At 36.4% G+C, this 15,978-nt stretch overlaps 1 protein-coding gene across 1 annotated transcript in view; it reads left to right on the forward strand.

The window, feature by feature from the left end:
- Positions 1-15,978, forward strand: part of JMY (junction mediating and regulatory protein, p53 cofactor) — a 65,948-nt gene that overhangs the window by 13,678 nt on the left and 36,292 nt on the right. Inside the window, exons 2-3 of the mRNA XM_042875260.1 lie at positions 4,224-4,397; positions 15,435-15,585. Coding sequence (XP_042731194.1) covers positions 4,224-4,397; positions 15,435-15,585 — 325 coding nt within the window. The remainder of the gene's footprint in view (positions 1-4,223; positions 4,398-15,434; positions 15,586-15,978) is intronic.

The raw sequence follows: 15,978 nt of genomic DNA on the forward strand, positions 1-15,978 counted from the left end.
AGTGTATGTGCAGTTAAATCAGGGAAAAAAAAAGTTTCCTGCTGACTAGAGTTTATCTGCATAATAGTTGCCTAAAATACATGAGTTCATTTAGTTGTGAACAATATAACATCTGTGAAACATCATTCTTAAAATAAATACAGTATTGAATGGTTACTGCACTAGTCAGGCCTGTACAGGATATTACTCTGCCTTCCTCCACCCACTTCATTAAATAATATCTTTTTTTAAAAAAAAAAAGTGGAAGTAAAAATATTCGTGTTGAAGTGGTTAAAGTAAATGAATGGTAACACTGAATGTCAGTGTTAAGAATTAACCATTGGTGGGACATAAAATATGCCACAGAAATTGTTCATTTATTTTATACTAACGGTTTGGAAAACGTACAATTTTAAGGTGCTGGAGTTGGTTTAGGCATTTAGCCAGCTTAACCAGTGTCTCTGCCTTACCAGAATGTAATAGCTGAGTTTTTGTATTTCTGTAATAGAAATTAGATCCTTTAGATACTTCCTGCGTGAAAATTGGAACATGCACAGTTAAATTAACTGTGAGGCTGTGGGGGGCCAGGCTTTTCTTATGACATTATTAATTCAGTGGATTAACGTTATCTGATAGTCTAAATACTGTCTGGATGGCAGCCAGTTAAAAAAAAAAAACAAAAACAAAACAAAAAACAACAAACAAAAACACCAACTTCATCTGACTTGGTTCCTGGACAGGAAAAGCTCCCTCAGACTGCACTGTAGAGCAGAATGGGAGGGCACAGCTAACGACATCTGTCTGCTCTCCCCTTTAGAACTGATAACAACAAACCAGCCTCTGCGTTTCATTGTCTTACTGGCCATGTCTACTAAGAGAATCAAAGCTATCATGCCTCACTGCATTGGTGAAGAGTGTGGTAATCGCATCAGTTTCAAAAAAGGGGAGAGGGTAGCTTGATGCTTCTCTTTATACCCTTAGATTGTGCGTATCATAACTATCACTTCAAATGTCGGTCATAATTTCTGCGTTGTTTGTTTTCCAAAACTGGATCATTTATATTTCTTCAGTCTCGTCTTTCCCTCATGTAGCTTTTAATTCAAGTGAAATTTGAGCCAACAGCTTTATGGTATTGATCTGATGGAAGAAAGTGTATACGTGCTTTTGAGCTGATTTGCAGCCTTTGTAAGAGATTTAGATCTCAAATGCAGACTGAGCCTTTATACAAATGTGCTAATAGGCAGGTGTGTGTAGTCTGTATTAAGAGGCAGGTAATTTTCCTACCTATTTTGAAGAATATCCGTATTTGATGGCCCTTTGGTGTAAATCAAAGAAGGTGATACTTGGTTGTTTCTGAATCAGCTTTCCAGTGTTGTCTTTTTATTGAAACTCTAATTGTGTGGAAATTGCATCACCATTTTAATTTAAAAAAAAAAAAAAAGTCTTTTTTAGGCACGGGACATGCAGCATGTGTGGTTTGTTGCTGTAGGAATGAAGAAAGGCCTTGTGTTAATAATTTAAGACAACAATATGTGTTTGTGAATAACGTAACGTGCCCTTGCTTGTATTTGTTTTTAAGAGTTTACTCCTTGAGGATTTGGTATTTTGAATAAGTTGGGAAGCATTTGTAGGCATAGAATTAGGGGAATCCCAGCAACAGACCAAATGAAACTGAATGTGGACAAGGCCCTGAAATTATGCCTGTTTACTTGCTTTATCCATGAGTGTCGGGATACCTCATTACGATATCAGTCCCATTTCTGTTTATGGAATTTTCTCTGAATAACTAGCACTGTAAGTAGATGCATGCTGCCAGTGTCCTGAAATACCTTTGCACTGTATGGATGGACATACGTTTGAAATGAATCTTCAGTTTCTGGCGCCTCTTTAGTCTTAATTCTGCAAAGCTGTGACTGCCTTCCACAATACCAAAATTATCACAAAGGCCTTAAGAGTCATCTGCAAATAATTAGAAAAACAAAACAAAAAAAAGAAAAACAAAAAAAACCAACTGTATTGTATTGCTCTTATCCTTAAATTAGATTATTTAAAATACTCCTTTAAAGGGTGATATTGATATATTTTTTCTAATTTTTGTTACTTCTCTTTATTGCCCTGTATAGTTTGTATATCTACAAAATAGTAGGATTACATCCTAAAATGAAATTGTGTACTCAGTAAGCAGTTAATACAGCCTAAGCCACTACCAGAAAACTAACATTGTAGTGTATTATAGATATATTGTAAAAGTTGGCTTGAGAGAAAAGAAGGTTTGTTTTTTTCAGTATGTTGATGGAGAAGTAACTACAGCTCTGGGCTTACAGGAAAGTTTTTTGGTATGCCTGGTACAAACAGGAGATGGCTTGAGTATGGCAGCTGTATTTTAAGACACTGGCAGCAGCAAGAAGAGCTAGGGAAGTGGTGGCTTAATAGTCTGAAAGGCTAAAACTGCTGGAATAATGTGTAGTCTGCAGAAACTTAGGAGTCAAATCCAGAGTGCCTGGACTGACTGCTGTCCATTCAGTTGGAGGTTCATTTGTGTGTGTTTAGCACAGAACATGCATAAAACATTAGTTTAATGGACTGCAAACCACAGAACACTGCCCAGTACCTTCACCGAGAACTTGAACACCACAGGTTATTACATGTGCTGGCAGTCAGCAGAAGGGCATAGTGAATGAGCCTGGAGTAGGAACAGTTTCTGAGGTGGAACTGTTTAGGTGAAACAACAAACTGTCATACTGCTGATGAGAAACATCATCGCTGTTCTACAGTCTCATCCAGACCTCTCATCTCCAACAAGCCTTGCTGAGGGAAATATTTTATGGCTTGTCATCTGTCAATCATATCAATGATCAGTGAGCAAATTAAGCTTCTACAAGCCTCTCTGATTCCTGTTTCTTAATCTTGTCCAATATTTAGAGATTCAGAGAAATTGGCGCAGTGTGGTGGGGATCATCAGATGCAAAATTTGTATTAGAGTTTTTTTTTCTTTTGAGTAACAAACACAGCAGAATAGTATGAACATAATGGAACAGAGTAGACTACTGTGGTAAAAAATGTCTTTTGACAGTTCTGGGATACAGATAAATCAGATGCCAGAGAATTATTGATCAAAGATTCACTTTCTCATCTACAGTTCCCTATATTTTGTTTTCCAGTATTCATGCTTGATGCAGTCACGTATAAAGCAAATATTTCTTATAAATTGAGAATCCAGTTTACGTGACTGCAGAGAAGATACAAAATGGTTATTCTGTAGTTTCCGAATCTGTGCTTAATTAAACATTTGACTGTGAGTATATGCTTTTGAGGTGGTGAAGGAAAAGAAAAGACAAGAGACTCACTTTCAGGGTCTGAGAGTAAGAGAAGATTTTATTTCAGATAATCTTGACTTGGTGAACACATCAATTACTCCACATATCTGTATGAGATCAGTATAGCTGAACAGTTGAATATATTTTTGGAAATGGTAAAAGATTTTCAGCAACATGTGAGGTTTGTTCAGACAGATGCCCAAAATAGATGCAAAGCAAACATAAATTAAAAACATACATTGTAGCAGATTTGTAGCAATGAATAAATTTTCCACTTCAGAAGATCTGAAAGGAGGAACTGACAGGATGTCTCCTTAAATGAAAACACATGTTTTGAAAAAAAAATTAATTAAATTTTAAAATACATTTATGATTTCCTTGTTAAAAATATCTAATAGACACTCTGGATTTGATCTTCATGCCTAAATTATCTGGGTAAAATGCAGATCATTGTTTCGTTTCACATAGATTTCTGTCTGTGTCTGGAGCAGCATTAATATAATGAAGCTATGTAGGTACGAAGTAATAGGTGAGCTAGGAATCTTAACATCTGAGTTGTCTTCTGACTTACTTTTCCCCATCATTCCTCCTACTACATCTGGAAGTGGGAAACATCTGAAGTAGCTTATCTGATGAATATGTTACTTTTTGTGCTCTTTGTACTCTTTTATTATTTATTGTGATTTTTGTAGGGAGGAAATCAATAGGAGTGCCATACTTTCTGGGTTAAGGTTGCCAGAGAAGTGATCATATCTGATTAGCTAAATTCAAGATGTGAAAGGAAAATTGAGACTTTCTTATTTGGTCTGTCCAAGTGAGGATTTTTGGAGGAGAGAAGAGATGGGCTAAAAGTACTTTTTAAACTGTTATTGCTTTCAGCAGGAATTTTGAAAACATTCATTAAAATTGGTGTTTTTCTTTTTATAGCTACTGGAAAAACACAAAAACACAGAAAGCATGGTAGAGCTGCTTGAACTGTATCAGATGGAGGATGAGGCCTACAGCAGTCTTGCAGAAGCTACCACAGAGCTCTACCAGTACTTACTACAACCATTCCGAGATATGAGAGAACTTGCAATGCTTAGAAGACAACAGATAAAGGTATGGCAAAAGCCAGTGAACTTCTCATTCATGGGAAAACCATGCTTTTTATTTACTGTTTATTAACAAGTACTTTTATTATGCAGTATGCTTAGTGATGTTTTTTCCATTAACTGTTCTCATTCCTTAATTCAGAGGAGTGCTTTTGCAGAGTGAGGACATCTCTGACATGTGGCTTAACCATTACCTGTTTAATTTCTACATTTCTATGTTAAACTGTTTAATTGTTGAATGTAGCCGGTGGAATTAAACATATTTATTACGGAGGGGTACTAATGCATAAAATATAAACAGTGTTGCACAGTATCTTTTTAATTGCTAATTATTTTACAAGGTTCTGCGGGAAATTACATTTCATTTTAGTTTTCTGAGGTAATCTGATAAACCATTAGAAGCTAGTAGATTCTAAACTTATGTTGTGAAACACTTAAAAGTAGAAGCATGCTGAAGGTATTTAGTTTGTTGTAAAACTTTAACAGTATATTTTCCTAGGAGGTATAATATTATGACGAGCTGAAGAATATGATTTTGATAGATCTGGTTTTTATAACGTTTCGCCTAAAAATAAAAATTGTAGTATCTTTAGACTTATTTCTTTCAAGTGTTTAACCAGAACAAACAAATGATGTCTTTACTGCATCACAGAAGTACTTTTACTAATCATAGTTTCTATGCAGTTGAATAGACTGTAGCCCTCTGTCTTTTAAAAGAAATATCGTGACATAGGAGCTAAAATGGGCCTATTTTGTTCAGTCTTTAGTGTAAATGTCAATTTGTGTGAGCTTATTCAGCTAGCCAATGTTGATTTTACTACTTTCAATTAAAAACAAGTATGTTTTTGTCTATAGTTGAGTATAGAATGAGGGAAGGAGGCAAGAGGACTTAAGATTCTCTAATTACTTTTATTCTGAGCCATTGTTATGTCTAAAAGTCAATTTTTCATAATGATACTTGATCTGGAAGCCTGTTTTTCCACAATTATAGATGTTGATGCACAGAGAAATCAAACTTTTTTTTTTGGATTTATTGTGCTGTTCAAGATTATGAACAACACAGCCTTTTTCAAAGCATGATTAAATAGTTCTTTTTAATTTGTACAAAAGGAATTGCTCTTGAAAAGAAGAGATAAATATTGTATTTCGGACGCAACATGAACTGAGTCTTTTCTAGTTTCAAATTCATTGTTTTCTTAGATTTTAGGTTTAAAAAGTCTTTTTTCCCTTTTTGTGAAATAATAACCTTGGTAAGCTAAAGAGGCATATGCTCTGGTGTATTGTGTTATTCATATGTTGTTGCATTTAATGGACATTAAATTCTCTTCCTAATTTGGCAATTTTTGAGTTATAGAACTTGGTCATTTGTATTACATGGTTGAGAAAGATGCCATCTCTTGTTTTTATTTCATTGTTTGAGAGAAAGCAGTACTTGTATCTATGATGAAAAAAAAATATATATATATATATATATAGTACACTGGGTAGCTAGGGTGGACGAATTCATTTATAAATAGAACTTGTGCTTGAGATGGTTTCTATTAACTTGCAACATACATGTTTCTGGAAGACTAGATAATGGAATGCTTCTATAAACCTTTATGGTGGGGATTAGCTCTATTTTCATGCATAAAGCTACTATTTTTGATGCATCCTGCCTCAGTTAATGAGATTAGTGAACACATACTGTTTAAATACCAACCATGAGAAAAAAGTTGATAGGTAGGGCAGGGTAAGAAAGGCAGAGCCTTTCTTACGGGGATAATTGTTTTCTTACAGGGATAAGTATGTGTCTATACAAATATTGGTCAAAATTATCTGTGCCTTCTGTAGTGAAGACATCATTTTTGTTTTGAGTTTGTTTCTTTTATGGATTTTGTTTTTTTACTGAGTAGTTTAATCAGTTTCGTTTTTTGTCTATTTCCAGAATAAGATCAGGAAGAAATGAGTTGCTTTACCTGTAGTCCTTGAAAAAAGTGTTTAGTGTCCTCTGCTTTTGATGCAGAACATACAGTGGTGTTTTTTTTTTTTGTTTGTTTGTTTTTTAAGATATGTGTGTATCTGGGTGTTGAATTTCTGCTGTTAATCTGGAAAGTTAAGTGAGAGGCAGGCCGGCAGGCTTCCAGGAGAGAAGGGAGAAACACCATATTCTGTGCACACAGTGGAAGCTTGTTAGAGCTGGGCAGCTGCTAATCTAAGTGATGAGGAAACTGAACATTTTGCATGAGATTGCTACAAAACTGTAACATATATTCAATCACTTAAATCTATGTGCAAGTTGAATAGAATACAGACTGCTTGTATGTTCAACTGTGAAATCAACTGATATATAGAAATTGACAAAAGCCTTTTTTGGGGAATTTCTTTTATAATTGCATGATGAAGTGACAGGTAAAGTTGTCAATAGATTTTTTTACATTGCACGTACAAACTGGTGATGATAACATATTAGAATCTGCATGTACGTTTGTATGCACTTAGCTATTACTTTTGCAAAAAAAATGTATGAGAATTACCTCAGTTCTTTGACAATAACTTGCCATTCAGCATTCTTAAAGATGAAAGGAGAACTTTGAACTAGTAGATGGGGGGGAAAAAAATAGAAAAGTGAATAATACTTTTTATTTGTCTGTGTGTACTCATGTCCTGAACATAGAAGTTTTAGTTTGTCTCCAAAAGACAAACTGTAGAGTAAGAATAGTTGCAAAATAGCAATAAGGATGGTAAAAGTATTTTCATATCAACAATCTCAGATCAATCAGATGGCTTTATTTTTGTCATTCAAAGCATGCAGTTAGTGTAAGATATGTTTCTGTAACTCATTAAAGTTGTAGGAAAGGAAATACTGAATGATTTCACTATTTTATGTGCACACACGAAATCAAGGGCCCTGTCAGTGAACTTTTGGCATTACTAAAACAGCCTGCAAACAAAGGGAGGAAAAAAAAAAAAGAAGAATCCTAAACTCCTACTAAACATACCTCACATACCCTTTGGCAATAATTTCCAGTTTAATTATGGACGCTGAGATATATACATGTTTCAGAAGGAGGCGGGTTCCCTCATTGGCTGTTAATAGTGATTCAGATTAGCCATCAGCTCAAGAAGCTTCTAAGCTGTTCAGTGACAGAAGCTGAGGAGGTATTGCTCTGTCCGCACTTTGTGGGTTAATTTTTTTTTTTGTTCACCAACTGTTAATGATAATTACAGGCCAGGACAGCCTCGTACCTGACCGAAGAACTAAGTATTAGGGAAAAGAGTGAGAAAAGACACAAATATAACATGCATTTATAGAAAGGCATTTTGATGAAAACACAAAAGGTTGTGAATGTGCAAAATATCAGATTGTATTGCTGCAGCAGTAATAGTAATGGAGGATATGAACTGGAAATGCATGATATTTTTTAAAGTTTTTTCTTCTACTAAGCTGAAGATGGGGAAGGAGAAAGAAATGAGGCAGAGACATTGCAGGAGTGTTAAGGTGGCTGTGAAAGGCGAGGAAAAGGGCTTAAGAAGGTCTTCAAAGATAGATCTTTGAAAAAGCCCTTCAAACTGGCTCACTGTGTAAATTTTACAAGTCCCAAGTTTATATGATTCTGTAAATAGACTTAGGTCTAGTCCTTTTTCAGTAGTACTCTGAAACAAGTTTTCACAGCTTTCATGATCTTTACTGGCTTTATTTGCTGTATTACTACAGTTACTTTCATTAATCCTGTTCTTGGGTATTCATATATATTCTTTCAGATTTCTTCTTCCATAAGGGTTTTACTTTTTTTTAATTTTACTTTTATTCATTGTATCTATATATATAAAAATTGTCCGCCTTATCTTGATGAATTCTTGATGTACATGTGCTTCATATTTTGTTGCTTTTTTTTTTACTGAAGATTGAAATACATCCAATTATTTGCATCTGTAAATGTAATATGCAACTTTCTGACGTGCTAAAACCTCTAGCTTAGACATTTTGAAATAACTAGGTAGTTTTTTTTCAGAACTTTTTTTTTCTAACTGGAACTCAGTCAGTGAAGTTGTCTGAGAATGAAGAAATGCATTTAAAATTATGATGCATGGAGGATAAATCAAGGGAAGGCACAACTCAAAGTACACATTCTTAGTCCCATTAATTGCCAGTATAAAATATTTTAATTTAATTTAGCAATTTTAACATTTCCAGGCACATGACAATATATAGAAGAAAAAGAAGAAACCTCAACAATCTGAATAGCCCTAGTATTTACTCGTGCCAGAACTTTAATCTTTTATTACTTCCTTTTCTGAATACTTCTTTATTTTTCAGCATTTTTTGTAGGTCTGGAAAAAACATTCACTACTGCAACTTGCAGTTCAGTGACGATTTTGTTTAGTTGTCTTTGTGTGTGTGTGTGAATATCTTATTTGCTTTTAGGTATGTTACTGCGTTTACTGCCAATGTGTTTATTGACATCTGCCATTCTCCTCTATATTGATACAGAAAGTCTAAACCTCCACAGTTTGTATTGGTTGTCCTAGGCTTCAGATTTGTTGAGGATCAAGCCCTCCAATTGAAGCTGATTTAGATATACTAACATTAAAGTCCGTTCTAGTATTAATGAGGATAAAACTAGTGAAGCTGTAACGTGAATTTTAAAGCTTTACACAGAAAATTAGAACACATTTTGGGAAATCATGCTGAGTGTTTTAATTTAACTGGCTGAGAGCATAGTTTAAGTTAAAACCTGTGAGACTAACTTTGTCCCTGAGTGGATGAGGAAAATGAAATGCACACTTTCTTGTTAATATATCCAGCATGCTGTAGTTTGTATTAGTTGTCCTGCCTGTTGGAATCTGAAAGGTACCTAAAGAATGAAGGTGAAATAATCTTGTGTATGAAGCTGTTTTCCTCTTTTTCTGTGACTCCTGCTATATGTAGCACCCCCTCAACTTATCTTTTTTTTATAATGGCCTGCTGTTGTTTCATTTTTGTTTTTTCTCCTTTTCTGCCTATTGCAATTTTGTCTAGGGATGTAACAAATGGAGCGTGAGAGGTGTACAACAGATCCTTGCCCAGGCTATAAATATGATCTGGACTAAGTCTATTTTTTGCCAGTCTCCTCCATTATTTTCCTAGCTATCTTCAGTCAGAGATGGAAAATACTTGAGAGCATTAAGAAATATTTTTCTATTTAGGTGATGTATATTGCAGAAAACTTAACAAAATCTTATAGTTGCAAGTGTGTTTCTAGTATCACAGTAATCTTATTTTATGCCCTTTAAAGGGGGGAAAAAGGTGTAACGTTAAAGCAAGGTCTGTGAACTTTTCCAGGGGAAAAAGCATATTCCAATGAAAAGAGGACTTTTCTGTCCCCTTCCTTCTCACTTGCTCACAGTCTGGACTTGGGACTTCATTTTAGTTTGTTTCCTTGAAGAATGAATTGCTTTTCTTTATGGTGCTTATCTATTCAGTTTAGTAATATGTTTTTATGCTCTTTTACCCTGAAAAATAGCACATGGAAGTCAGAGGTGACATGATGTGTTGATGGTGACGCATTTTCTTCCTTTTCTAGTGTGCTTTCTGATTGTCAGCGGTTTACGGGCTGGTTCAACCCAATTGTGTGACTGGCAGGGCGGAGGGACCCACAGAGCCACGCCTCCGGAAAAAGGGAAACAGGGAACTCTGAATAATTAAAAACAGCAGCAGTGATCTGAGGAGAAACAAACTAATTTACTAAATATGGTATCAGAATGCAAGATAACATGCTATAATACAGTATAATTAAATTGAAGTTAATAAATATAATCACAGAATCACCCGGGTTGGAAGGGACCCCAAGGATCATGTAGTTCCAACCCCCCTGCCTAGCAGGGCCACCAAACATACACATTCAGATCAGGTTGCCCAGGACCCCATCCAATCTGGCCTTAAACACGTCCGTCTGAAAGAAGTAAAGGCCTCACCATAGTGGTGAGGTGAGGCGCACAGTCAGTCGAGCAGCAGGGATGAGGGAGAGCCGAAAAAGGGGAAGGTCTTGTGACCTTGCCAGGGGTTATATCTCCTCTCACAACGCAAAGTCCTTGGGGATATGTAGTTCTTCTCTTCCAGACAGGTGCCCGGAACTGGAGCATTAACTCTTTAACTCCCAGTGTACTACATGATGTTATGACGTGGAATACTGATAACCAAAAATCATAAAACCGTAACACTGATAATCACTTGAGAAAGCCAGAACTAATATATTTTTTTTTTATTTTCAAAGCATAATCTAAAGTAAAACTTGAAAAATATGAAAGTCTTAAAAAGAAAATTCATCTTCAGGAAAAAAAAACTATCTTAGCTGATTTTATCTTGAGACTTTTACCATGGTTCTTCTCAAAATGAATGCAGTTATTGCAGAAGAGTGAAATGTGCTTTTTGAGAAAATGGTTATTAGAAGGAATTTAAGGTGTGATGAGACGGTTCAGGTTGCATCTGGAGAGGTTTAGGCTGGATATCAAGAAGGATTTTTTCATAGAGAATATGCTTAGGCATTGAAGCAGTCTGCATAGGGTGGAAGTGGTGTAGTCACCATCCCTGGCAGCAATTAAGAAACATACAGATGTGGCACACTGGGACACTGTTTAGTGGCAGACTTGGTAGTTACTTCTGTGATCAGACATGTTGATTTTAAGGGTCTTCTCCAACTCCATTACTTTAGCACTACAAAAAAATAAAATAATTCATTTTGAAGGGACACAAAAGATCATTTTGTCCAACTGCTTTTCCAGTTCAGGGCTAACCAAAAGTTAAGTGTATGAATAAGGGCTTTGTCCAACGCGTTTTGAATGCTGACAGGCATTAGACATCAACCACCTCTCTAGGAAACCTGTTTCAGTGCCTGACCACCCTGACAGCGCAGAACTGTTTCCTGATGCCCAGCCTGGCCCTCCTCTGGCAGTTCCCATGCTGCCATTCCCACTCTGCCATCAGTTCCCAGGAGCAGAACACATCTGTCTCCCTTCCTCAGGGAGTTGCAGGGAGCACTGAGGTTGCCTCTTGGCCTCCACTTTTCTGGGCTGGGCAATCCCAGTGCCCTCAGCACCTCCTCATATCAAGTGCCTTCCTGCCTTGTTATCAGCTCTGTTGTCCTTCTCTGGATGCCTTCAAGGCCTTTAACATCCTTTCTCTTTTGTGGAGCTCAGAACTGCGCACAGTATTCAGTGAGGCCACATCAGTGCTAACTAAGTACAATAGTAAACTACTTTTGACTGTGTGGCTGTGCTGTGTTAAAGCATCCCTGTTTGCCCTCATGGTGTGTCCCCAGGGCACACTGCTGTTTCACACTGAGCTGCTGGCACCAGCACTCCCAGGTCCTCTCTTGCTGCACTGTGTTCTCTATTTCTGTTAATCGGTAAAATGACCTATGCTCTTTTATGGTGATGTGCAGAAATCAAACTCTATAGCCAGATTAAGGATATAGAGCAAGTGTGTTTATACCAGCAGTGTGCAAACGCTAGGTGCAAGGGGCTAGGTGCACTTAACTTGCACACCATGAAGAAAAAGCATTCTACGGATATAGGCCAAACACTAATACATAATCAATTGTTTCCAGGAATTCGGATACATATTCATTAGATTTCCGAGAACCCCTTAGCATTCAGACCCTTCCCCTCAGGTGTGCTAGTGAGTCCTGGGGGTCTCCTCCTGGTGGTCGTGGGATGAAGAAACAAGTCTTCCTGGCTGTAAACTTATGACCCTGCAGGAGGGGCAGCCCCTGATCCTATTCTAGCCTGCCCTGAGGACATCTTATCACCTCCCTGCTGGACGTCCTCGGGCTGTTCTCAAACTCCTATCTTTGTGTTCTCTACCGCCTTGTTGATGTCAATGTCTGCAATCCCCATTCTTCTAACAGCCTCTACATGTTTGCTTCTGTAAACTACCTCTAGCTATCTATATCCCCAGTTCCTGTGAAGGCCTTTTCAACATCTTTTACTGTGGGGCCCTTCTCTTGTCCTTCAATGGAAAATGAAAACAAAAAGGTGCTGGCATAGTAGAGATGTGCAGTGAGAAAAATGAATCTTAAATATATTGCAGATGCATTGTGGACAGAATTGGAATGCAGTGGGACAGAAGATCTTTCTTTAATTTCAGAGTGATAATTATTTCCTTCACATCTATTTTTTTTACAAATAGATAAAAAGAGATTTATAAATATGTAAATTTATAAAAAGAGACATTTATAAAAAGATTAGTTTTTAATGAGATGATAGAAAATAACATCTTCAAAACACATGGACCTGTTCATGTTGCTGTGTGTTTTTCCCTTATCCACTCAAAATACTCCTGTTTTGTGAGGGTGTTGTAGATAGTTGCAATGTCTCTTTCTTCCCCTCCTTTTCTGTTTATTGCAGCTTCCATCTCTCTTTAATTAAGCTACTAGTCATTTTGTCTTTTTTTCCCATGGACTTTTAGTTCCCATGACTGTAATTTGGAAAGCTTGCTAACAGTAGTTTCTTTTACATTGGTATCTTATTTTCAGTAATGCATTTTTCTTTGTTGCATTCCTTGATGGAGAGAATGAATCAGATGGAACGTGCTGTCTGGATGAGAAGAGACTGCTTTTCCTCTGGGGAGCTTTGGAGCATGTTCAGGCCAATGTAGAAGCTCCCAGAGGCCGCAGGGTGCATGTCAGGCAAGTCCAGGAAAGGAAACCTCTGTGTTGGGCACATCTACCCAAGCCCTGCTGGGTGGAGGAGAGTGGCAGAGAGCTTGACACCAGAAACCGAAACAGATTCTTAAAGTGTGAGTATTCAGAAAGTGAAGGGTCTAATAGGAAGGGGAAAAAAAAAAAAGCAGAGAAGCAATCGCCTATCTTTTAGGGTACAGAGCAGAATGTATTTTGTGAATATATTTCTGTCCCTCTGGCTGTGTGCTTTCCATGGAATGATGTCCTCTGAGGAAGTAATGTGAATTGCTTGTTTTCCTTCCAATGGCATGAGATTATCTTTGGCTGCTCAGTGCCAAGCTCTGGGCGTTACAGAAGGACAGTCAACTTCCCTGAATCTTCTTTGATCCATTTGACCTCTGCTGCACCTTGAGTGGTCTAAGAGGTGTTCTGCTGGCAGCTAGTGTCCATAGTGCATGGTCTCAAACAGATGTTAGCATAGATGAGGATTCCTGCTCCAGGAGTCAGCCCAGGAACCTCAGTCTTCAGTAGCTCATTTGAAATTCTTGATACCCAAGACTCTTGTCTCTTATTCTTGCACTTTCTTATCCAAATTTGTTGCTGTGACCCTCAAATACCTCTGGTTGTCACAGGTGACAAATGATGATTGGGACAAGCGGTGTACTCTGGTCTCCATCTCTGTGGTCATCAGTACTTTCACAAATGCTGCTAAGGCAAAAGCTGCTTAGATTTTTTTGTACTTTGTCAAATAAATAACCACAGTTTGAATGATAGTATAGATGATGTAATTGGATTGCAGTTAATGAAAAGATGCTTCCTGTTTTTCTTACTTGTAAATATTTGATCTCTGGAACAAGGATACAATAGAATTAAAAGATGCTAAATCTCTAGCCTGTGCTATGTGTAAATAATGTTTTGGCAGGCAAAATTGGATGAAGACATATTAGGAGATGCTATATTGTGGCTTCTTACTCTTCTAGAAGTGATGTCTAGTAATAATTTTACTCACAATACTTGTTGATCCCATTTCAATTTCAACATCAAATTATGTAATTTCTACCCAAGAGTATTAAAGGAAGGCTTCTGACTGTATTACTTTTATCGTGATTATCTGATTTATACCTATGGTTTGACTGCTATTTTTAAATTCTTGCCTGTCCACTCATAATCATTATGTATGGAAATCATGATAAATATGTGCTTCATTGGATTATGTGTTACAAGAAAAAATTAATATTCACTTACACTTTGTTTACATTTTTATTTTGCCTGTTGCCTTTTTAGGGTTTTCAGAAATATGAAATGTATATATGAGGTAGATTAAAATACCGTATAAAACTATTACAAACATTTTTTGAGGATAGAAGTTATCTATATATATTTGCTTATAACGGTCATCCCTGTAAGAAATGAGATAAGTGGATACGCAGAGGTAGATTCTGAACAATCACTAAAAAGCCTACTATTTGTAGTGAAACTACAAAGTGGAATGGCTTTTTGACCAAAGCTCTGTGAAACTGGGAGGAGACGTTTTGACATTGAGACATTAGAACTTCAGGTTGAATATTTGGTTGCACAGAAGACTGAGTTTTCAGTTTGGGGATTATTGTCTGAAGTATTGAGGTGTCTTTTTGGCCAACATAAATGAAAAATATTCAGAATTAAGGCTTTGGAATTGCAGGTTCCAGCATAAATGTCTACTGAAAATCTAGGTGGTGTTTTTTTTGTTTTTTTTTTTTTTTTGTTTTTGTTTTTTGTTTTTTTCAGTTACAGTGCTTAACCAACCTCAACCTTTTTTAAGAAGTGTGTACAAAAAATAGGTAGGGGCAGACAGCTACTTTTTTACTTTAAAAGAAATCCCAGTTCTCTTGCTGTCTTCAAATAGTTATTATAGAATTGAAATTGCTTCCATTTTAGGAATGGAAAAAGTATTTAAATTCCCAGTCACTGGGGAAATATTTTTAAAGTCATTGTTAAAACAAAGAAGAATTCCTAAAACTGATGATTATTTCCCAGCATCCCACGACATCCCCTTTTTTCCATCTTTATTATTATCTAAGAGCATTCACTTGCTTCAGATCGGAATATTCCAGGCTGGGAGAAAGCCTGGGTAAAGCATGCTTGTTGTTTGAGGATATGGTATTTAATGAGAAGTTACTGGTAAATCAGATTTATATTTGAGTTTGTTGTGCTTCTAGTAAGAGTAATAATGAAGCCATGAATGTACTACTTCAACAGAAAGGAACACCTTTTTTTTTATTTTCCTGTTGAATAAAAGCCATGATGATTTGTTGTAGTTTTCTCTTTTTGTTATTTTGTTTTCTTTCTTTTGTTCTTAGCCTGAATCTGATCACTGTTCAGAAGCAAGCAGTATTATTAACTACTGTCTGATTTATTTTCAGATCTCAATAGAGAATGACTACCTAGGCCCCAGAAGAATCGAGAGTCTGCAGAAAGAAGATGCTGATTGGCAGAGGAAAGCCCACATGGCTGTACTTTCTATTCAAGATCTTACAGTTAAATACTTTGAAATAACAGCTAAAGCACAGAAAGGTAATTATTTTCTTTTGTCCTGTACTTGAAATAAACATTAACCTTTAAAGATCTTTTATCATGTTCTGTATAGTACCATGTGATTTCCTTTTTTATCAAACCTCTGTGAGGAAAAGGCAGTTGTCGTTCTTATTTGTTTTTATTTCTGTGTATGTTGAAATCTTTCTCAAATAAGTTTTTACAGAATGCTATCAGAAGCAGTTTATATTTATATATACATAGCAGAAGCATATAAATTTTTAAATTTCACAACCAGCTTTGCGGTGGGATTTTATTAGTGGCAATTACATTTGCAAAAGATTTAGGAAGCATGGAATCCTTGATGGATTCTGTCTTGTGCAGAGGATATGGCAAACCACAATAGTAAGTGTCCATTGCTTTTCCCTTTCCAGT

Source organism: Lagopus leucura, unplaced genomic scaffold (assembly GCF_019238085.1).
Source record: "Lagopus leucura isolate 7727_CA_CO unplaced genomic scaffold, USGS_WTPT01 Super-Scaffold_100014, whole genome shotgun sequence".
NCBI lineage: Eukaryota > Metazoa > Chordata > Aves > Galliformes > Phasianidae > Lagopus > Lagopus leucura.